Consider the following 25,299-nt stretch of genomic DNA (forward strand, 5'->3'; position numbering starts at 1 on the left):
GTTGTAAATGTAGGTCAGTGCATCTGATAGCGTTTAGGCTAGCATAGAAGGCTTTGCTGACCCTGACCATTCACCACTGATCCCAATGTCCCCCATAAAAACATGGCTTCCCTTTTGGTTCTTCATGAGGGAATGATTATCCATACCCTGTAACATCTTGCTTGCTCATTAGGGATCTAACTGTACATTGTATACATAAAGTTGCTTTGTATTATTTCTGATGCTAAAAGTGTTTAATGTTAAAAATGCTTTATTCAATGTAATTCTAGAAATAACAAAAAAGAATAATCGAGATAATCGATGTTGTGTGTTTGCTCATTTAGAGTTAATGCACACCGAGCTGCACCACCTGCAAACGCTGACCATCATGTCGGAGGTGTTCAGGCGAGGCATGCGGGAGGAGGTGGGCTTGGATGCAGAGGCAATCGGTCGGATATTTCCTTGCTTGGACGAGCTGCTCGTCCTGCATCGAGACTTCCTTTCTGCCATGACGGAGCGGCGGAGTAACTCAATGCAGCCTGACAATGAGAAGAACTACCTCATTCACCATGTGGGTGATATCCTCGTGCAACAGGTGGGACCCAGAATGGGTTTTATTGTGTAATGTTCTGTTCATGTTTTTTGTGGAAATATATATATTTTATTATAATTGAAAGAATTCTAACACATAGTTATTTCTGCATAAAGTCACCGTGCTGTCTACAGAGTCTGTGATTGTTTTGTGTAACTTGGTGTTTGCATGCCTGTGTAGTTCTCTCAGGAGAATGCCGAGAACATGAAGCGAGTCTACGGCGAGTTCTGCAGCCGCCACAACGAAGCCGTCAGCTTCTTCAAGGAGCTACAGCAGCAGAACAAAAGATTTCAACTTTTCATTAAAGTGAGTGTGTTTCTGTGTGAGCCGTATGGCACATTTAAGATGTATGGCAACCATACAGTTTAACTTTCTGTTTTCTCCATAGCAACAGAGCAGTAACTCACTGGTCAAGAGGCGAGAGATTCCAGAATGTATTTTGCTAGTGACGCAGCGAATTACAAAGTATCCAGTGCTTTTAGAGAGGATACTGCAGTACACAGAAGGTCTGGGCAAACTCTCTAACATGGGAATATATTCTGCTAGCAAAATCAACTGCTACATATTTAAATGTATGGTGTATATTGAAAACATCTGTATTTGTTCTGGCATCATTATTCTCATTGATTTTCAGATTACTTTCTCTTTCTGTCTGTCGTTCTCAGAGGGCACACAGGAGCACGCCGATATCTCTAGAGCGCTGTTGCTGGTGCGAGAGTTGATCTCAGCGGTGGATGTGAGAGTGAGCGAACGGGAGCAGAGTCAGTGGCTGAGCGACGTGCTCGGCCGCATGGAAAGCAAGAGTTTAGTCAGACTGAAGAGCGGTGCTGCCTTCCGTAAGCACGACATGACCAATGGCCGAACGCTGCTTCACCATGGCCCGCTGCTTTGGAAGACAGCCACCGGCAGACTTAAAGGTCAGATAAATGAGGGAATGGAGCAAACAAGTCCATTCAGTGTGTGATTTACTGACATGACCTTTTATTCGTTTCCCTAATATCTCGTGCACATTCTTACACCATCTTCTCATGAAACCTTTACCAAAACCATTCAGATTTATTCATTTACGGTCACATCTCATTTCCAGCTATGTCACAAATATGATTTTTTTTTTTTTTTTTTTTTTTTTTTTACAGTTTTTCTACACCGAAAACCAACACATACCATTAAAATCTAACAAATTAGCTTGCTTTTCTTTTTTAATTAATCCCTATGCATTATTTTATACAGTGCATACATTTCCTTCAAATGAGCATTAGGCAGCATCAATCAGAATTGGGACAGATCATTTATTATATATATATATATATATATATATATATATATATATATATATATATATATATATATATATATATAATTTTATTTTATTATTTCCATAGTCAAGATAAAAAAAAAAAAAATTCTTGGTATATGTAAATTTACAAATATTTAGGATCATGTTCAGAAGATTCCACCAAAATTACAACTTGGTTCATTTCTCCTACATACAACTTAGAAATCAATCTGTTTGTGTCCATCATGCCAGTCCAGTGATGAAAGTCATAGAAAATCGTGGATTTTTCTTTTTATGACATGATGTATGCTTTTTCATAGATGTGCTGGCTCTCCTGCTGACCGATCTGCTGGTATTCCTCCAGGAGAAGGACCAAAAATATGTCTTTGCTGCTGTTGTACGTCTTAATCATATTACCATTCAGACATGCACTGCAAAGTATTTAGACCGATAATGATATTGTGTGTTAATCAGAATAACAGGAAAGAGTGAATATATAAAATATTTTTTTTTAGCCTGGCTGTTCACTTTAGTGGTGTTTTTAACATATTCTCATTCTCTCAGGACCAGAAATGTCCAGTGATCTCCTTGCAGAAGTTGATAGTGAGGGAGGTGGCTAATGAGGAGCGAGGCATGTTCCTTATCAGTGCCTCGTACAGCGGCCCCGAGATGTATGAGGTGCACGCGGCATCCAAAGACGAGCGAAACGCCTGGATGAGGCTCATCCGAGAAGCCGTGGTGATGTGTGTACAGGCTATTATATTGTGTCTGTGTGTTTGGCGTGACTTTAGTATAATAGTTTAATTAAAGTCTGGTCCAGGTTTAGCATTATATCTAAAAGGCAGATTTTTCTTTTTTTTTTTCTTTTTAAGTTGCCACGAGAAGGAGGAGGACACCGCGAGCGAGTCAGAAGAAGAACGCAAAGCAGCAGAAGCCAGTCAGAAAATTCAGAAGCTACAAGGTGATTCGGCAAACAAAACTCACACAAAAGTGGTGTAAATGTTGGGCCCTTAAATTGACCAAATAAGGTTACGAATTCCTTCCATTATATTTGTTTTTGAATCATTGAACATGCCAAGCTTGCTTGCCCTTGAGATATGCTCATTAGCTTGGCTAGAGAAGAAGGCTGGAAGTGTTTTTTAAAATTCTACTACATCAATCTCTCACAGAGTCACTCTGCGGTCATGACCAGCTGATTTGCTCCAGCCTGGAGGAGAAGCTCCACATCTATGCTGAGCTTGCAGCCATGGTGGGCCACAGAGATCTCAGCCCAGAACCAAAGCTGCTGGTGCGCCCCAACACAGAAGAGCTCCCTAATGCTGCTATTCTGCTCAATGCTGCTCTTAAAGAGGGTGGGACAATCGAAAGCATTCGACTCTTGAAAAATATTGCTCACTTGATTAGTACTCTGCAATTATTCTTGACCTGAACAACATCAATCTGAATTTCACAATCAGTATTATCTCCATACTACACACAACTCAATATTAAATGACCAAATAAGTATTAATTCTGTCATTATAGACCTCAGAAATCGCTGTTTTCCCAAAGAAATGTAGTATAAAATATAATCTTGTTTAGCAAATATAATTAAACCAAAGTTATTAGTGATTTATTATTTTTCAAAATTTTACCCTACCCCTATTGTAACATATTCTTTTGCTTAGCTCACATTTTTAACATTTTGCTTAGACTTCAGTGTTTAGATACAGTGTTCAGCTGTGTGTGTGTGTGTGTGTGTGTGTGTGTGTGTGTGTGTGTGTGTGTGTGTGTGTGATCTCTATGCTTTTCATAACGAATTATATGCAAATCAGGTAACTCTGAACCTTGCTTTAGGTCGTCGAGGAGAACTCTATAAGCTCTGCTCTGTTTATTGCATTCAGACAAATATTTAAATAATTTGAAGGTAAAATTTGAAGAAAAAGTCCTGCCATCATTCTTTTACATACCAGTATATGGCAGACCTTCTTACTCAGAGTAACATAACTGCAAGGTTGAGGGTTAAGGGCCTTGGTTAAGAGCCCAACAATTGTTGCTCAGTGGTGCTGCGATTTAAGCTCATTACCTTTAGACCTAATAACTTCACACAAGTGAATACATTTTATTTTTCCCTCATATGTTTTATTTTCCAGCGGAGAGTCTGAAAGAAGCACTGTCGTTCCCCTGCAACTCCACCTCCTGCACAGGTCCCCTGCTTGCTCCTGAGGAACAGAACGCATCTGACTCCACCGTTCAACTCGAGGCCCCTCCTCCCACTCCATCTTCTCTTTCAGTTCCTGCTGAAGAAGAGCCCCAAGCAGTGGATGCTGTACGGAGTGAGGAAGAAGAATCAAAAGGAGAAGACAGTCTCGAACTCCAGCTTTGCGTTCAGAGCTGTGCAAGTGACAATCATAACAGACACCTGAAGGTAAAAGTGCACATCATTTCAGGGCATGGCCACAGTGGTCAAATAACTCACATATGTTTACTGTATGCAAACACCTCTCAGTTTACAAGAATATAAAGTCACCAGCCAGACTAAAATATCTCTTATGTGTAATCTGGCAGTAAATACACACATCTCTGTTGACAACCAAATCCCTTTCCCTATAGGATTAATTCAAACAGTACAGCCTTGTATAGATAATATACACAGGAATTAGATTGTAATGATTTAGATAGCTGTACTGTCCAGAATCAACTGGAGAACATAAACAGAGTAATAATATATGCATGATCCCATGATTTTGTGCTGAAATTCTTTAGTCAAATTCTTTAAAAAAGAATTCATGTTTCTGCACATGGTTAAAATCTTTTCAGGAGTGAACACCAGGTGCTGATGAGGTCTATGAGACTACCATTGTAACACAGGCATCCACATACTGGTTTTAGTGTTGTATGTCCTTAGGTATAACAAAATCCAGAAAAACAGAATCCTAAATCTTGTCACTGACAATCTAAAATAAAAAAAGTATATTTTATTTATTTGTATTGGAAATGATCTGAAACTTGCAGGAGTTTCTTTTATTGAGAGGACTCGCAATTTTCTGTCATAAGAAGCAATTTTGTTGCTAGAGTACAGTAGGAAAATACGTGTAGCAGACTGTAGTAAAATCTAAAGGGTAGAAGTTTTTAGGCAGCACTTCCATACACTCCACTTTCTAGATGTGCGGTTAATAGTCTCGTAAATAATTTAGGTTTCATGCCTAAAATCACATCCTAGGCTTAATATTATGAAACATTAATGCGCTCAAAATAAGGAGAGAGTCCATTTTGCTGCCTCCGGGGAACAATTTCATTAAAAATGAACAGTGATAATTAGACCTTCCTTCAATCTCTTCTTTTTCTGCTAGCATTGGCGCCTCTGATGGTGCTCTGCTGTATATTACACTGATAAGGCATGCTGACCCAAGCGTAAGCAGAAAGGCGGGCCGCTCTTATGTTTAATGTGGTATTTCCTCTTGCTGTCTGCACTTTTACAAGGAATAATATGGGAGAGAAAGTGGAGCAGTGTGTAGTTTATAATATTACCTAGATAACCTTTTTTATTTTTTCCCTTAAAGGAGAAAACTTCATTTCTATTGGCATAATTGTTTAAACCCTTAATTTCAGGTGACAAATAAACTAAATACATTTAAAATAGCACAGAATGCTAGCCAGATCAGGTTGGATAGAGAATTGCTTGTAAGTCACTCCTGAACAATCAGATTTATTTGAATAACTATTAATAAATACTCAGTTTTTCAGTATTTTTGTTGCAAACTCATTTCTCTTACTGTTAATGTTTTTCTAAATTAATCAATGGTCAGCAATTATTTTAAGTCTACTCAGAAAAACCTAACACAGGCCATATCCAAATGAATACCCTCCTTACAGCAGTTTTACAGTGGTGGCAGGATTTGTGCTCTATCGATGCTTTTCGTCGTCAGACCTGGGCTATTTAGAATCGCAGAGAGAATAGAATGGTGCAAAATACTATAGAAAACCTGGTTTAAAAAATAGATACGTTCGGGAGAAATGTTTCACATTGAGCATGCCTGAACACAAGGTCAAATCAACACAGGAGTGGTTAAAAACGGGAAGGTTCTACACTGGTTAAAGATCTGTATTATGTAGAACATCTTTGTTAATGTTGAAGTCAACAAACAAATTCTACGCAATCGGATGAACCTGGAGCAATTACACAAGAAAGAATGGACAAAATGTTCTTAAAAACAGTGCTCACAGCAGGATGAACCCTCCTCCAAAATCAGAGCACAATCAAAAGATGCTTCTACCAAGCACTAGTGTGAGTTCTTAAGAAAGGTTCTACTCAAATAATAAATAATGAAATTCATCTGCATTTGTAACTACATATTTACATTTGATTTGGTGTTTTTAAATTAATTAAACAGGAAAACATCAGGGAGGAAACAATCAGAATCTCTCAGATGCTGAGAATTCTCAGAAGTATACAGAATACAGCATTTAGGGTTGGTGCATGCTTGTTAAACATGAAATCTGTTTAAGTCTAGCAGTAAAAAATAGGTTTGAGGTTTAAAACTGAATAAATGTCTAATAAATTACAAAACCAAATTACATTTTTCAATTTGTTGTTGCTGTGACTCATTATATGCACAAAACAAATTAGGAACACCAGATGGCGCTGTATGCCAGCTAAGCCCATGGGAACAGGGAATTTATTCTGCAGCCCTTTTTGTGTGTGTTCGGAATGGTGGATGGATGGATGGATGGATGAATGGATGGATGGATGGATGGATGGATGGATGGATTGATTGATTTTTATTTATCCCAGAGAGAAATTAACATATTACAGAAGCACAGAGATACTAAATGTCTAAATATACAAGCCTAGTATTATATCTTTTATAAGTATAATTCATCAAAGCCTTCTTAAATTAAAAACATTTTTAATTCTTTTAGTAGTCACTGTTTTTTTTTGTGTTTATGCCCAGGTGTGTCAAAGTGTCCAGAGTTTGACTCAACTGCTTTACAGTTTGCAGGTGACACACACACACACACACACACACACACACACACACACACACACACACACACACACACACACACACAAACACACACACACACTTTGTAAGTCTTTGTAAAATTATAATATATTATATATATTATATATACACATATAGTGTGTAATACACTATATAGACAAAAGTATTGGGACACCTGACTTTTTTCAGCCATATGTGATTCTTTCCCAAACTGTTACCACTCAATTGGAGACTTACAATTTTATTAAATGTCTTTGGATTCAGTAGCATTACATTTTCTTTCACTTGAACTAGGAGACTCCAACCTATTCCAGATGACTATGCCCCCATGCACAAAGCGAGCTCCTAGAAGATATGTTTTGCATAGGTTAGGGTGAAAGATCTTGAATGGCCTGCTATGAAGCTTTAACCTCAACCCTTTTGAATACCTTTAGGATGAATTGGAATACTGACTGCAGCACAGGCCTCCTCACATCACCTACATCAGTATTTATTTGCACTTTACAAATGCCCTTGTGGCTGAATGAACAAAAATCTCCACAAACGCTCTCCAAAATTGTCAGGTGTCCATAACGTTTTTTGTCCATATAGCTTACTTCATTTATCATGAATTATAATTTTCTTTACTTTAAAGGTGTGGGGATGATTGTTGTTCCTTGTGTTGATATTGCTTGTTAATTTCAGGCCTTGGTCACCATCCAGGACAGCCGCTATGAAGTCCGCCGTCTCCTTCTCCTCCTCCTGTCAAGTTCTGCTCACCAGCGGATATCCCAGGGCTCCCTACAGGAACAGGAGCGCCAGCGGGAGGCAGAGCGTCGGCGGCAGGAGCTGGCACGGGCGGCACGAGAACGGCAAAGGTGGGCACGCGAGTGCCAGGCGCAACAGCTGCGTTCCGAAGAGCGCGAGACCGAGCTGGCACAGCGGGAACAACAGTGCCACGAGGAAGTGCAGAGACTGCAGCGACAACGCGAGGAGCTGGAAGAGCAGCAGCAAGAGTACCAGCAGAGCCTGGAGAGACTGAGGGAGGGCCAGAGGAGTGTGGAGAAAGAGAGGGAGAAGCTGGAAGTGCAGCAGAGGATGATGGAAAGATGGAGACATGAATGCCAACCCAGCCTGCCTAGTACAAACATTAAGCTGGAAGGTCATCAAGGAACAGGAGATGAAACAAAAGTATGTAAGAGTGCAGCGCTCACTATTGTCATAATACCAAATTACCTCTATTTCCTGATGGAGTATTAAGATTCTGTATTATACAGTAGCAGCGTAATCCTGAGTAACATTGACATGAGTCTCGGGTGTTGATGTCGCCTGAGCGTAAATGTCATAAGTTCCCCGAAGGCATGAAACTGTACAACCTCAAATTTATGCTGAGCAAAATATAGCACATGTCACCCAGTGAGTACAGATGCAGGGAATATAGGGGCATATTTGAACAGCAGTTTATTTGGTTACAGTGTTTTACAGCAAAAAGATTTTCCAGGCATCTTTAATATTGGCCGATTTATTTTTACAAGCTTCATGTGTTAAAATTATTCATATGCCTAAATTAAATTAAACAATTAGTTGTCTGTCCTTGTGAATTATGCTGCTTGTCAGTCAGGATGCTGATTCTGGCTGTTGGCTATTGCTGATTTGGTTTTGTCTGGTCACTTCCCTTCTTTCTGAGACAGGCAAAGGGGGGAAAAAATCAAAAGCCCAAATCCCACTGTTTAAACCCAGTTTTTCCACAAGTTCAACACTTTTGTATTCTTCAGCCATGCACTTGCTGAAACTGCATTGGATTCGCCTCTAGGCAAAACACAACGTCAGATTAGCGTTGGCCTTCTTTAAAGTGTTGAATGTTATTAAACTCAAATTATTCACCACAGAGCAAAACTGAAAACTGGCTTTAGGGATTTTTCTACCTCTCTCTCTTTCTCTATCTCATACTCACTCTCTCTCTCTCTCTCTCTCTCTCTCTCTCTCTCTCTCTCTCTCTGTTGTAGTAAAAGGATTTGCCTTTAGCATGGATTTGAGACTTCTTTCACTAGTCTTTCCCCTCTTGCCAAAACACCCAGGAAACAATGTTAAAGGAAAGCTCTTCCTAAACCATCTCTCAATTCTCTTTGAAGCTGGGATAAAGCTGCCGCTGAACTCTTCAGTGCGATGGCATTTGTTTCTCCCTGTTTTTTTTTCTTACCCCATCCTTTTTAATGGTTTCTAATCCTTTACACTTAATCTTCTCTCTATCTGTAGTTCGATTCTCTCTAAAATCAGCATTTTTATTTGGTGTCTGTCTGTCCATCTATTGTTTTCCCTGTGTTTCTGCTCTTTTTTTTTCATCTATCTTTCTCAAAGCTCTGTTTCCCCGTTTGCTTATTAGTCTCGTAAAGTGGCCGCATCGACTGAACTAGACCCAGCCATCTCCTTCAACGAGCACCTTAATGTTTGAGAAAAACAGCAGTGCCAGCTCTGAAGTGCTTATTACTTCTAGTCCCGTGCCTTTCCTTTCTGGTTCACTCAAATCAAGCGTACAGAGTCACTGGCCGGGAAATCATTTCTTTCCTTATCCATGGTGAAAAGGCTAGACTGCAGTCAAACGTCTATCTCTTAATCTGTCTCCTTCAATCTCCCTCACATACACAGTCACAGTGTGGTCCTCTGATTCATTATCCGGGATAATGCGAGCAATTCAAGCCTCATCTCTCTTCAGGCCTGACCATTGACTGCACTAATAAACAAGTTACTGATTGATGGTGAAGAAAGTTTGCCAAATAAAAGTAATTAAACCCAGCACTATATGCATTGCGCTTGCTGTAGATTGAGGCAAAGCTGTGATTGATTCAGAACTGAATAATACAAAAGGATGAGAGTGGGTATTGTAAAGAATAAAGACAAAATCTGTTGGGTGTCCTGCTGGTACAGGAAGGTCATATTGCTGCCTTACAGTGGCATGATAAAGGGGTTAAAATCTTGGTGGTGTTTGCATGGGTTTCCTGCAACTTCTCTCCAAACACACAAATGGCATATTAAAGGACAAAAACAACATGAAGTGTCTGAGGTGATGTCTCAGGTGATGTGATGTGGACAGAGTTGAGATGTCATTTTTCCAAAAATATTCCCTCAGTTATTGTTAGAACATGGTGTTTGAGACTGTTGTCAGAAATCTCCCAAGAATATTTGGTTGCATTAAGACGTGGTGACTTTGAAGGCTATAACATTTTTATCCTCATTAAACCATTCAGTGACCCTCATGTCATTGGATGGGGTTGGAGTCATCCTGGAAGAGACCACTCTCACCAGGATAGAAATGTTTCATCATAGAATAAAGGTCATCAATCAGAACAACTTTAAAGTGATTGCAGTGAACGTTTTCTCTAAGTGGATACTGTAAGTGGACCCAGGCCATGCCAGAAAATCGGGTCTAAAGAGGAACAGGTTTAGTTCCCCCTTAATTTGCCTGCTGTCTGGTGGACATTTTTGAAATGTTAGAGGACACTTTTAAAGTCAACTTTGTCACTGGGATAATTGCATTAATAATTGGCTTCTTTTATGTCTGCAAGCATGACAATTCTCATCTGCTCCCAGAGTGAAAAGAGACACAGACAAAAAATGTTTACTTCAGGCTTGTCTTCTGTAGATACTGAATTGAATGCCATTCATCATGCTTTCTGTCGGAGTGTAAAAAAAGTACAGTATAATGTAGCAATCAGTTTTTACTTAGTTCAGTCTGAATCAGACTGACCTTTAGTAAATGGATTCCAAACCCTGAGAGAGACAAAAACATTGAAGACCGGCTAGCTTCGGTTATATTGTTTCTTTTTTCTAAGTGCTATTATTATGCTGTGTAGTTCACTAAAATGGATGCTGTGACATTTTTCCTCCACATTCAATGCTGAGTTGCACTTACCTGTTGCCCTTTTCTTTTTTTTCTAAAGAGCTTCCATCGTGGTCTTCACGGCGGCTTGGATGAGGATGGCTCTATTTTTGTAAACGAAGCAGCTTTTCTGACGCCATCCATGAATAATCGGCATCTTCATCACTACCAGCATCAACAAAATCAGCATAACACTCACCTACTTCCAGGCTATGAGAATTCACCCAGTGCACAGAACAGTCTGAATTCTCTGCTGGCTTTGTCCAATCATACTCACCCCACCATCAGCACGCAGGACGAGCTATGGAGCGAAGGTACTGAGCAAAGTAAATAGCAGTGATATCTATCTATCTATCTATCTATCTATCTATCTATCTATCTATCTATCTATCTATCTATCTATCTATCTATCTATCTATCTATCTATCTATCTATCTAATGGTATTTGATCTTTATATCAATCAAACTATTTTAGGATGTGCATCGATATGGTGTAACATTGAGTTGTCTGATATGAGGTTTTCAGTTGGTTTAGTTTATACTATATAAGGTTTAATAATAATCGAAATTGAATGAAGCCCAAACTTCCTTCTCACTACTACTTCTTTATTTTGAATTTGAATATGCCACAAGAGTAAAAAAACATGCATCTGCTAGGCATCGTAAGCTGGTGTAACTGGCTATAGTCAGCAACAAGCAGTAGCTCTAGGATTCTCCCATAACTAATGTAGGAAATACACCAGCACTACACTAACACCATGAACAAGTCCATGCAGCTGCATCATCATCACTCCATTGTGCTGCTTCAGTTAAACAAAACAAAACAACGCTCACACACACACACACACACACACACACACACACACACACACACACACAAAGAAACAAAGCCTTTTCTGCTGCATTCAGATGGCTTTTCCTACTGAATGGAACAGGCAGACATACAGTGTCACTACAAAGATTCAGGTACTGGTCTTTGTTTTGACACTGAAGCTGGACGTTTTCGTCAATTTAAAATGTAACTCTACAGTGCATATTCAAGCATTGTGCATTTTGGCTGGACTGAAAAATGGATCATATGAAGTCGACAATCGGATTTGGAATCGAAGTACAGCTCAGTGTTACATGCTGCTATTGTTATTTTGTGTCTGGATGCTTTCAGAAGATAATAGTTAATTAATTTATTGTGGTTCAATAGGCTGGCCTATTTATGAAGAACGGGACCATGGCATTTTATCTATAATTTCTTTTGACTGGGTGAAATAAAATATAATTCATAAATAGTAAAGCGAGTAAAAATGTTCTTATTTTTAGCTAAATCTTGAAGTGTTATCTCACCTTTGCCAAAACCTTTCACTGTGGCCAAGTCTCGAGTGTCCTTTTTATGCTGTTAATATATCTCCTGACAAAACCCACCCCCATCTCTATCTCTCTCTCTCTCTCACACACACACACACACATGCACGCACACACATTCACACAGACACACCATCCGTCATGGAAATCAATCGGCCTTCTATTGACCGTCGGGGCGGCGGTGGTGTGTGAATCATGGTGAGTGCACGACAGGAGACTGATTGGCACATCGATCTGAAAAATCTTTACCAACCTCATTACATGCCAACTTGTCATCTGCATCTCTCTCACAGACATCTGAAAGACAGACAGGGAGAGAGAGAATGAGAGAGAGAAGCAAGAAACATATTAATCTTATATTACAGTTTCTGTATAGAATGGCATGTGCATACTTTGATGTACTCACACATAAATTAACACCTGGGCTTTGCTCTTATATTCATATACATGCACTGTTTTGCCAAAAGTATGTGGACACCTGACCATTACATCCATTTGTTGCTTCAAAGTTTGAAGCACACACAATTGTATGGAATGTCTTTGAATGCTGTGGCATTACAATTTCTCATTCTTTAGAAACACGTTTCAGCATGACAATGCACATGCAGGCGCAGAGTGGCCTGCACTGAGCCATGAACCCCACTAAACACATTAGAGGTGAATATAAACTCGTCAGAACCACACTTCAAATTCTAGTAGAAGAGTCAAGGTTATTCTAACAGAAACGGGCAATTAAATCCAGAATGGGATGTTCAACAAGTGTGTGTTATGGTTGCCAGATGTTTAGACGTCTAGCTGCCCGGTACATGAAGAATTAAAGGATCTGTGAAACTTTTAGGTATAGGCCAAAAGGACCAAGTAAGCCTTTTACACACACATTACCGATCTTGTGATGAAAGGTTAAAAGCTAACTCTGGATATTGCCTCTTCATATTGATTGGCTGATTAACCTTCACTACTTATTGACAGATTCATGGAGGATAGTCCTTGTTTTAATGTGGCAATGAGCTACTGATGTGTAAGGCACCACCTAGAAAAAACCCTCTGTAGATTCCTACTGAACACTTCATAGCATGCTTTCTCAATCATCTTGTGCTCATGTGAGTAGAAAAAAGTCCAAACACATTTTTCTTCAAGTGTGTTTTTTTTGTGATGCATCGTATGCAGCAGCACAAAAAGCTGCAGCTGGCTATTTATTTTTTATTTTTTGGCTGTTTGTCTTAGAAATAAATGTGTGCCAGGGTTAAACTTCCGCGGATGGTTCTGTCCCACAGGTTGGAATTGGCAAATCGGGGGAAAAGGATCAAGTTTAATTTATTTATTTGTTTACTCTTAGGTAATTGTTGGGGCTAGATACTGTATTTATATTTCAATATTATGCTTTTTTATATTTTTATACTTTTCTTTTTTCGGCTGCTCCTGTTAGGGGTTTGCCACAGCGGATCATCCTTCTCCACATCCCACTTTGCTCTACATCTGCTCTTTTTCAAACAAACAGGCAAACAGGAAAGGTCTCAGAGCCAATCCTTGATGCAGTTCAACCTTCACCTTGAACCAGTCTGTTGTTCCTACTCCCCACTTCACTGCTGTCACACTGTCCTCATACATGTCCTGTTACACCCTCACATACTTCTATGACACACCTGACTTTCTCATACGATATCATAACTCCTCTCTTGGCACCCAGTCGTAATCCTTCTGACCTTCGCTATACTTCATCAACATTCTCAAAGCAAGTAATGCTCGGTATAAATAAAACCAATTGGTATAAATCTTTTTCTCCTTCCTTAGTGTCCAACTACTCATACAGCTTCTCATATGCCTTTTCCTTAGCTTTTGCCACATCCCTCTTTACCTGCTTCCGCATCTTCTTGTACTCCTGCCTACTTTTCTCATCACTCTGTCGATCCCAATTCTGTTTCGCCAACCTCTAAAATAAGTGTTCACCACTGCCATTTTCAACCTTTTAGCTAAATCCACCACCATCTGCCCTTCCACATTCCTCTCCTTAAGGCCATACCGACCATCACCTTCTCATTACCTCTGTTCCCTTCACATGCCCATTAAAGTCTGCCCCAATCACCAATCATTCATTCCATCTCACAACCCACTTGTGGAGCATAAGCACTGATGACATTTATCATCACCCCTTCAAATTCCAGCTTCATGGTTATCACCCTATCAGAAACTCTCTTCACCTCCACTACACTCTTATTGTACTCTTCCTTCAGAATCACCCCTACACCATTTCTCTTTCCATCCACACCATGGTAGAACAGTTTTAACCATCTCCAATGTTTCTGGCCTTACTCCCTTTCCACTTGGTCTCCTGGACACACAAAATATCTACCTTTCTCCTCTCCATCATATCAGCTAACTCTCTCCCTTTACCAGTCATAGTACCAACATTGAAGGTACTCACCATAACCTCCACTTCTCCTTTTCCTGCTGTCTCTGTAGACGTCTTCCTCCTTTCCAATTCATTCTTCGGCTAACAGTAGCCCAATTTCCATCAGTACCCTGTTGGGTTGTTAACAATACCTGTGGCGGTCATTGGTAACCCAGGCCTTGACCGATCCGGTATGAATTTCACTTTCGTGATCCGCATATTTGATTTAGCACATGTTTAGCACATATCTCCATGCTTCACAATGGGAACCACTCATTAAGGAACTCTATTCACCCTTTATGTGTCTAAATAAGAATGTTGATTAAAACCAAAAATAAGAAAATCTGACTAGTCAGACCAAAGGACAGTCTTCCATTGATCTAAATGTTAATTTCTTGTGTTTCTTGGCCCAAGCAAGTCTCTTCTGCTTGTTGTTCTTCTGAAATAATGGTCTCTTTGCCGCAATTCAACCATGAAGGCCTGACTCTCATAGTGTCCTTTGAACCACCTGCACATTAAGAAGGCATGAAATGTCACAAATGAACTCTTGAAAGGCACACCTGTGCATTGAAAACCACTGCAGGTGACTACCTCGTGACTCTGATGAGAGATTGCCTTGAGTTTGTCAAGCTGTCATTAAAGCATATTTTGTTTTTTAGAAATCCCAATGTTTGTGTTAACAGTGCCATTTTTTTGACTAAACACATGCACGATTAACTATGACCTCTAGTACATAATATATTTTATGAATTGTGTATTTCTTCTAACCCTAATGGTGCTTGCTGACCCGAAAAAGGTTGCAAATGTAGGTGTTAACATTAAGAAGCAATTTTAGTGATTAACTGAACGGCTACACAATTATGGCTATTATAAGCTTAAGGATTGTCTCCACAACTGCAACAACGAAACAACAGGGCTTGTTCCCACGCCTCATGAATAACGTGCATTCTGCAGTATTGTGATGAATATGGCTCAAATGCCACCTTGCTTTAGACTTTAGACATGCGAATGCTTTGTTTAACTTAATGCTCTACTCTTTCATCTCCTGTTTCTGTTTGGGACTCAAGGCCACAAATATGCCCTTCTAGATGTCTTCCTATTATTGTGCGTAAGGATGAGGGCAGACCAGACAGTAGACGTCAGCACAGGGATCTTTTGTAATCCAAAAGACGAAAACACAGATACAGGTAGACAGGTAGAGATAGGAAAACCAGAAGAGGCTAAATGCTCTATTTGTTCAGGGAAATGGTAAGACCTCATGAACAAAATGTAGGGCACATGTACACTATATGGACAAAATTATTGGGACACCTGACTTTCCCAGCCAATTGTGGGAAACTGTTATCGCAAATCTGAAGGCACACAGTTGTATAGGGTGTCTTTGGGTGCAGTAGCATGAACATTTTCCCTTCACTTGAACTATGAGACTTGCATCTGTACCAGCATGACAATGCCCCTGTGCACAAAGCAAACTCCATGAAGATATGGGTTGGAGTGGAAGACCGCAACCCATCACTTTTGTGTTGAATTGGAACACTGACTGCACCACAGGCTTCCTCACCCTACATCAGTACCCAACTTTACCAACACCATTGTGACTGAATGAGCACAAATCTTCATAAGCACACTCTAAAATCTAGTGGAACAGCTTCCCAGAAGAGTGGAGGGAATTATAACAGCGAATTAGGACTAAATGTGGAATGCAATGCTCAAAAAGCACATACCATACTTATGACCAGATTTCCGCAAACATTTGGAAATATAGTTTATAAGCAATGCCCTGCATTTATGTTTGTATTACTACATAACTATTTACATTCTATAAATTAATATGCAATTAATACACATGCGAAAGTATTGGGACATATTACTTTTCCAGCTATTTTTGGTTCTTTCCCACACTAGATGTTGGAGGTACACAATTGTGTAGGATGCGGTAGCAGGAAACTTTCCCTTTAATTGATCTAGGAAACTCAATGAAGGTTAGGTTACATTCATTACAGTCTGAGATTTTATGCAGAGGAGGGACATGGGGTATATCGGTAGGAGAATGCTGAGGATGGAGCCACCAGGAAGGAGGAAAAGAGGAAGGCCAAGGAGGCGGTTTATGGATGTGTTGAGGGAAGACATGCAGCTAGTTGGGGTAAAAGAGGCAGATGTAGAGGACAAGAGTGTATGTAGACGGATGATCCCATGTGCCGACCCCTAATGGGAGAAGCCTAAAGAAGAAGAAGAGTCAAAGATTTTGAGTTACCTGCTATAGAGCTCTGACCTCAACCATATTAATGACCTTTGGGATGCAATGAAACTCTGGCTGCAACCCAGACCTCCACACCTAACCAACATCACTACCTGACTTTACTAATGCCCTATGTCGCTGAATGATCACAAATCTCTATGACCCCACACAATAATCTATGTGTGCGTTTTTCCCCAGAAGATTAGAGGTTGTTATAACAGTAAATAAGGACTAAATGTGTAATGGGTTTTAAAGAGCACATACAATTCTTATGGTCAGGTGTCGATATACTTTAGATGTTGAGCATTGTTAATTTTGGCGCAGAGGTGGCAGTGTGTACGGGCAGGACAATGTTAAATCAGCTTGCATTATGCATCAGTGAAAGAACAGTCACTGAGCTCCAATGGAGGCAGTTAAGTCAGTTAATTTATCTTATTAATTAAAACACTAAATTATGATTTACCCCTATTATATTTATTGTGATTAGGATGTTAATTTTAACATCCATTATAACCGTAAAAAACAGCACCACCACCACCACCACCACCACCGAGTTTTAGGGCAGCTCTAACATTAGATCATTTTGGCTCATACGAACCTTATTCATGTTTTTTTTTGCAAAAAAGAAAAAAAAATGTAAAACAGTGTCTATACTGCTGTTTGACTTTACTGTTGTTCTTCCCAGTTGTTGCTCCAGCGATCCATACCACCAGGACAGCAGGAGCGGTGGGGCCAGGGATTTATCAAGGTGACGCCCCCTCGGTGCCACAGGCTTTCGTTTCCATGGATACCGAGAACCAAGATCCCGACGGGGAGGAGAAAATCGTGTATCTCTAAGTTATTTCCTTACGGAGCACACAAAGATGTAAACACGGACAGAGTCGAAAAACCCCTTGAAGTGCAGCTACGATGTGGTACTTCCGTTCGATTGGGGAAATTGCACTGATTTCACAGACACAGTCAGTCTATAGGTGAAAAAGGTGAAAGGTGAAAAGTTTTACATCGAACTGATTTTTTGTCTGGACGTCTTTCAGATATTGTTTTACATTTTGCACTTTTTCCATACTCACATGGAAGTTCGCACTTAGATCCTGATGAAGGCAGTTAGGACTCTGATTTATAATCATAAGGAAATGGTTTCACACTTGCTTAATTTTTCTGTTGTCAGCAAGCAGTAACACACCATTCCCTGCAAATTATGTTTATGAACATAGGGAATCGTACTTCACCGAATATTTCTCAAATTGATATTTCTTGCCTCAAAGTTTGAAGCATACACAATTGTACAGAATGTCTTTGTATGCTGTAGAAATATTTTGTATTGCTACAATATTACAATATTTTTTTTTTAAAGAAAGAAGGCGTTAAATCTGTTCATGACAATCCACCGGTTGACAAAGCAAGTCTCATGAAGACGTAGCATGCCAAGGTTGAACCCGTAGATCTGGAGTGGCCCACTCAGAGCCCTAAACTCAGCCCTATTAAATACTTGGGAATAAATTTGAATTTAGATTCTCCATGACCACGCTTCAAAAATGTAGTGAAATGCTTTCCCTAGAAGAGTGGAGGTTTACTCTAACAGCCATGGGGAAATAAATCTGGAGATTTACATTTACATTTTGCATTTGGTAGATGCTGTTTATCTTGATAGAGAGTAAAGCCGCCACATCGGCTTTTTTTTTTTTTTTTTAAGCAGGATAATTGAGATCAGAGATTGGTATGTGTTATATAGGCTCCAGAGGGCAGATCTTCTAGGGTTAATGAATAATATTGAAAAGTTCAAAACTGTCAGTCATTCCAGATGCACATATTTGTTATTTTCCTTTGCATAATTTAATAAGGCAAATAAATTAACTAAATAATTAGCTATAAAATGGGTGACTAAATTACAAGCTGGTGGTTTAAAGAATTGAAACTTTTTAAACTCAGATTATTTAAGGCCATTTGTAAGGTGTGTGTGAGAGAGTGTGAGCTATAAAGGTCTTTCCTAGGGTCAGTATTGTGTCTTACTGCCTGAAGCGCACAGAGACAGAACTAGGTTACACAATTTCCACTTTCTTATCACACACACACACACACACACGCACACACACACACACACACACACACACACACACCACAATCTGCACTAGCCATGGCTTACTTACCGTAGCTATCCATTTCAAAACTGGACACTTCATTAAAAAAAATAAAATTTGCAGTGGATACAATATGAAGCATTTGTACTGCTTTATGAAAGCACTCCAGTCCTGTTTCTCACAAACCAATCTCACCCATCTAAACCAGAGAATGACTATTAAATAAAATATTTTTTCTCCCATTACATTTTATTGTAGTTCTGCTTAATGATCATTTCAAGACTTTATAGTGTCATTTGAAATTCAGCATCTATACCTTTATAACCTGCAATCCAGAAGAAATACTGTAAAAAGAAAAAAAAAAATGTACCTCCAGGTTTGGTGGAGCTGATCTTTGGCTAATCCTCAGAGCTTAAGTGCTGTGAGTAAAAGACAGGTTTCTGGGTAATTCGGAACAACAAATGTAACATTCATTCCAAGCATGTTGGGATCAAGAAATGCAGCATTAGTAATCTAACTCCACTGTTTAGTTTTCCCGAATGTTTCCTTAGTCTAAATCCTTCAGGACCACAGCTGTCCATCTCTGACTTTAGAAAGAATTTCTCATCAAAAACTGTTACAGCATTGATTTTTTTTTTTTTTTTTTATGCGCTTGCATCAAGAATTTTTTCTTTTTTTTTTTAAACAATTGCACCTTGTTTTTGGTTTGTGAAAAAAAAAATCTTTAATTCTTTGTGAGCTGACTGTATTGGGAAAAAAAATCTCCCAAATTCCAGTAATCTTTACTTCATAAGCAATGCACATGGGCTTTCTGCATGTCTCGGGCCAACAGCTTTTAACTTTCAACAATTTTACAAAACTCGAGTATAGCTGCCTTCATGCACATTCATAGTGAAGAAAGTCTTGGAATATTTGAGCTTTCTTCTCTGACGAATAATATAAATGTCCAAAATGTGTAATAAAACAAATTCGGTAAATTGTCCATACAACTCCCAATCATAATTTTTCCATTTTGTTTTTGCTTTATTTGTAACTATAATTTATTGTTATTTTATGCATACTGTATAGTATAAACTCTATGATGTACATATGGACTGTTTTATACAATTGTATGTAAAAATTACTCTGTAATTTATCACACCGTAGCATATTCATTTATCAATATCTATAGTCTGTTTTAGTGTGTTAGAAATATTGACGTGTCTCCAAAACCTTCAAATAAAGATGATTATGGCTGGGGTTGGCGTCCTGCCAGTTTGATGGTAGAACTGAAGATGAAAGAGTTCAATCTGTTGATCTGTTGGCACACTGACAGTCAAGATTACGAGTATGAATCCAGGATTTGTTGCATGTACTTGAGTAAAGCGTGTAGGTGGGGACACGAGTTAAATCTTAAAAGCGCTCCGAGCAGAACATTTTGTGTTTTCTTAAGTTATAAATGTGTTTCCAGAGTTTCCTTTTTTTCCTTCCTCACTTCACTGTTGCCATAGAAACAACTGGCAGTGGTAACACAGAGGTCATTCGGGTTATATGCAAAAGGTATTTAACACATTGATCAGCTACTGGATTTTGAAAAATTGCCGTTTGTTGTCATTGTATCAGATAAGCCTACTTTATAGTGTTTGTGCACTGTTTTAAGGTAAAGATTATCTCTTGCCCAGACTCTCAGGATCCTTTAGCAAAAGATGTGGTGCTAGTATTAGTTTTATTTAGTCTTTTTAGAAGGGTTTTTAAAAGACACTGTGTAGAAAAATAAATACTGGAACGTCTGAATTTTATACACATATGTGTTTTGTCCCCAAACTTCTTGGAGACACAAAATTTAATAAGATAACTGGATGCGAAAGCATTTAGTGCATGACTATGCTTTGATCTAGAAGATCTGCGACAGACAGACAGACAGACAGACAGACAGACAGACAGACAGACAGATAGATAGACAGATAGATAGATAGATAGATAGATAGATAGATAGATAGATAGATAGATAGGTAGATAGGTAGATAGATAAACTTAAGTAAAAAAAAAAAAAAAACCTGTGCAAACCGGAGTGTTAAGGTGCATAGTGTGCAGTGTGCACTACAGTTCAGAACAGTGAGGAATGTCAGCACTGACTTCCCCCCAATGGGTTGAAGTGTCAGATCTTGAGTGATCTGCATTAGAGCTCCGACATGAACCCTATTGAACACCTTTGGTATGAAATGGAACACTGACTGCACCCCAGGTCTCCTACATCAGTACCTGACTTCGCTAACACCATTGTGGTAGAATGAGCAACCTCACTCAAAAATATAGAGGAACACCTTCCCAGAAGATTGGAGGTCATTCTACCAGAAAATGGGGACCAAATGTGGAATGAGATGATGTTCAACAAGCCTTTTTCCATATATGCATGTCTGACTTGAATGTAATAATTTTTTTAATGCAATTAGTTTGGTAGTGAGATTTCTGCAGCACACATAAATTCGCAAGTTTAAAAAGCACAGCAGCATGAACTGCAGTTAGGTCACTTTCACACACTGGCATTTCGCTAAGGCATTTACATCTGCTTAAAATTTATTTAATGTTTTTTTTTTCCTGTGTTGCAGGACAAAATGAGATCTCTGCAGATAGTGTGCCCATATTATCATCACTGCACACACAGCATGATGACACTTTATCTACTACATTTTATATAAAATTTGTATTGTGGTGCTGTTTCGAAAACAGGTCAAATCAGTTGAGCTGCACATCATTTTCTTATTACTTTCTTATTTTGGGTAACTAGAGACATCATTTAGATACCCAGTAAATGTGTTCTCCTGTGACTTTGTGGTCTCTGAAGGTTATAGTTATCCAGGGGCAATGCAAAGCTAGCTGATTGTGGACACTGGCTATTCTAATAGAAGAATGTCAATGATTTAAATAACTCTCATTATAATCCATTACCACAGTTCTGGTAAATTCTTAAATCTGATTGGTCAGAAAGTCTTAAGTCATTTTTCTATAACAGCATCTCTCTCTCTCTCTCTCTCTCTCTCTCTCTCTCTCTCTCTCTCTATATATATATATACATACAGTGAGGAAAATAAGTATTTGAACACCCTGCTATTTTGCAAGTTCTCCCACTTAGAAATCATGGAGGGGTCTGAAATTGTCATCGTAGGTGCATGTCCACTGTGAGAGACATAATCTAAAAACAAAATCCAGAAATCACAATATATGATTTTTAAACTATTTATTTGTATGATACAGCTGCAAATAAGTATTTGAACACCTGTCAACAATTCTGACCCTTAAAGACCAGTTAGTCTGCCTTTAAAATGTCCACCTCCACTATATTTATTATCCTAAATTAGATGCACCTGTTTGAGGTCGTTAGCTGCATAAAGACACCTGTCCACCCCATACAATCAGTAAGAATCCAACTACTAACATGGCCAAGACCAAAGAGCTGTCCAAAGACACTAGAGACAAAATTGTACACCTCCACAAGGCTGGAAAGGGCTACGGGGAAATAGCCAAGCAGCTTGGTGAAAAAAGGTCCACTGTTGGAGCAATCATTAGAAAATGGAAGAAGCTAAACATGACTGTCAATCTCCCTCGGACTGGGGCTCCATTCAAGATCTTACCTCGTGGGGTCTCAATGATCCTAAGGAAGGTGAGAAATCAGCCCAGAACTACACAGGAGAAGCTGGTCAATGACCTGAAAAGAGCTGGGACCACCGTTTCCAAGGTTACTGTTGGTAATACACTAAGACGTCATGGTTTGAAATCATGCATGGCACGGAAGGTTCCCCTACTTAAACCAGCACATGTCCAGGCACGTCTTAAGTTCGCCAATGACCATTTGGATGATCCAGAGGAGTCATGGGAGAAAGTCATGTAGTCAGATGAGACCAAAATAGAACTTTTGGGTCATAATTCCACTAAACGTGTTTGGAGGAAGAAGAATGATGAGTACCATTCCAAGAACACCATCCCTACTGTGAAGCATGGGGTGGTAGCATCATGCTTTGGGGGTGTTTTTCTGCACATGGGACAGGGCGACTGCACTGTATTAAGGAGAGGATGACCGGGGCCATGTATTGCGAGATTTTGGGGAACAACCTCCTTCCCTCAGTTAGATCATTGAAGATGGGTCGAGGCTGGGTCTTCCAACATAACAATGACCCGAAGCACACAGCCAGTATAACCAAGGAGTGGCTCTGTAAGAAGCATATCAAGGTTCTGGCATGGCCTAGCCAGTCTCCAGACCTAAACCCAATAGAGAATCTTTGGAGGAAGCTCAAACTCTGTGTTTCTCAGCAACATGCCAGAAACCTGACTGATCTAGAGAAGATCTGTGTGGAGGAGTGGCCAAAATCCCTTCTGCAGTGTGTGCAAACCTGGTGAAAAACTACAAGAAAACGTTTGACCTCTGTAATTGCAAACAAAGGCTACTGTACCAAATATTAACATTGACTTTCTCAGGTGTTCAAATACTTATTTGCAGCTGTATCATACAAATAAATAGTTACAAAATCATACATTGTGATTTCTGGATTTTTTTTTTTTTAGATTATGTCTCTCACAGTGGACATGCACCTACGCTGACACTTTCAGACCCCTCCATGATTTCTAAGTGGGAGAACTTGCAAAATAGCAGGGTGTTCAAATGCTTATTTTCCTCAATGTGTATATATATATATATATATATATATATATATATATATATATATATATATATATATATATATATGAAATGTGTGTGTGTGTGTGTGTGTAGGTGTGTAGGTGTGTGTGTGTGTTGCAACACTTGGATGCTAGGACTATAGCAATACAATGTGCACTATAGCAAAATGATACAATTAAGTCCACCCTCTCTCCTCTCAGACGACCTAATACCTTTACCTTACAAATATAGCTGGGATGGCATCACTCAGGGGTATTAAAGCATGCTACAAAGTTTCAGAATTACATTTATTTTCAAGTTAGTCATCCTCATTATCTAACATAAATGGGGGCTGAAGTTGCTGGTAGTTCCAAGGTCAAGGCTAAATGATGTATCTCCACAGATGTATCTCCACTTTCCGTGTTCCATTTTCTTGGTACATCTCCCAAGATTCTGTTTCATTCACTGCTTTCACAATAGAAGTATCTCAAAACAGATGTCTGACTCCTGAAGAGCTCCTGAAGATGTATACCAATGCCATTTATTTGACCGTGTAAGTATACTTACAATGCACCTTTCAGCAAGCTGGAGAAACAATTCAAGCTGCTCCAAACTACCAAAGTAAAAAATAAAAAAAATGAACAAAAAATGCTATATCTTACCTTTCATGACAAAGTCTCACTATAGTATATAGTAGGTCTATGTTATAAAAAATAAAAAGGTACTACTATACTAACTGAATAATAATAATTTTGGTACAAGGTTTCTTGTTAGGTCTTTATTAGGCCTTTGTCTCCCACCTAGCAGGCTTTGAAAACTGTAGCCATCCCATTACAATACAATTCTCTTTACTATAAACCACTTTGTTTTGCCGTTATAATGTCTGCTACATATTTTCATATGGGTTAAAAATAGTGCCAACTGTATCATCATCAATTCATCAATTATCAACAATTGCCTAATGAGATCCCTCAAACCTGGGAGTCAAACGACCAATTATTAGGTCGCGTTCAAATGTTCTTTCTAAAATACTTTACTGTTGGTCCCCCTTTTACTGCCAAAACAGTTCTGACCAGTTTAACCCCTGTCAAACTCACTCAAATTCTTATCCTTGCCCATTTGTCCTTCTTCTAACACATCAACTTTGAGGACAAAATGTTTGCTTGCTGCCTAATACATCCCACCATCTAACAGGTGCCATGAAGAAAAGGTTAATCAGTGTTTTGTATGGTCGTAGAGATTTGTGCTCATTCAGCCACAAGAGTTTTATTAAAGTAAGGTACTTATGTAGGTGAGGAGGCCTGGGGTGCAGTCAGCATTCCAATTCATCTTAAACTTGTTTAGTAGGGTTGAGGTCAGAGCTCTATAGCAGGCCACTCAAGATCTTCTACTACAAATTATGTAAACCATATTTTCACCTAGCTGGCTTTGTTCACAGAAGCATAGTCATGCTGGAACAAGTTTGAGTCTCCTATTTCAATTTTAAGAAAAAAATCTGTGATGCCGTATCCAAAAGACATCCAATAAAATTGTGCACCTTTGACGTAGCAGTTTGGGGAATAATGGCTGGAAAAGTCAGGTGTCCCAATATTTTTGTGGTGTACATTGCTGTGCTGCTTTGGGATGAAGTCAAAGCATCCTTCAAACGTGGACATTAAATTTTAATTAATTCAATTTTTTTTTATTTGTATAGTGCTTTCAACTATGGACATTGTCACAAAGCAGCTTTACACTCATAAAGTGGCAATAAAATAATGTCCTTGTAATTGTAAGTTTCCCCCTAATGAGTGAGCCAGTAGCAACTGTGGCAAGCAAAAAACCTGAGATGGCATGAGGAAGAAACCTTGATAGGAACAACACTTATTGTCCATTCATGATAGTTCATCATTGTTGAGGTTTGCAGTGATAGGTGATTA

At 39.1% G+C, this 25,299-nt stretch overlaps 1 protein-coding gene across 8 annotated transcripts in view; it reads left to right on the forward strand.

Annotated features, from left to right (window-relative positions):
- arhgef28a (Rho guanine nucleotide exchange factor (GEF) 28a) overlaps window positions 1–19,989 on the forward strand; it is a 94,872-nt gene extending 74,883 nt beyond the window's left edge. For all 8 annotated transcript variants that reach the window (XM_046838892.1, XM_046838890.1, XM_046838891.1 and 5 more), the window contains 13 exons: window positions 324–574; window positions 752–877; window positions 960–1,077; window positions 1,237–1,488; window positions 2,168–2,244; window positions 2,412–2,590; window positions 2,720–2,808; window positions 3,017–3,199; window positions 3,980–4,254; window positions 6,782–6,829; window positions 7,517–8,002; window positions 10,750–11,002; window positions 17,358–19,989. In XM_046838892.1, the coding sequence (XP_046694848.1) occupies window positions 324–574; window positions 752–877; window positions 960–1,077; window positions 1,237–1,488; window positions 2,168–2,244; window positions 2,412–2,590; window positions 2,720–2,808; window positions 3,017–3,199; window positions 3,980–4,254; window positions 6,782–6,829; window positions 7,517–8,002; window positions 10,750–11,002; window positions 17,358–17,509 (2,489 nt within the window). In that variant the 3' untranslated portion in view covers window positions 17,510–19,989. The remainder of the gene's footprint in view (window positions 1–323; window positions 575–751; window positions 878–959; window positions 1,078–1,236; window positions 1,489–2,167; window positions 2,245–2,411; window positions 2,591–2,719; window positions 2,809–3,016; window positions 3,200–3,979; window positions 4,255–6,781; window positions 6,830–7,516; window positions 8,003–10,749; window positions 11,003–17,357) is intronic.
- The last annotated feature ends 5,310 nt before the right edge of the window (window positions 19,990–25,299 follow it).

The sequence above is a fragment of the Silurus meridionalis genome, chromosome 25 (assembly GCF_014805685.1).
Source record: "Silurus meridionalis isolate SWU-2019-XX chromosome 25, ASM1480568v1, whole genome shotgun sequence".
Taxonomy (NCBI): Eukaryota; Metazoa; Chordata; class Actinopteri; order Siluriformes; family Siluridae; genus Silurus; species Silurus meridionalis.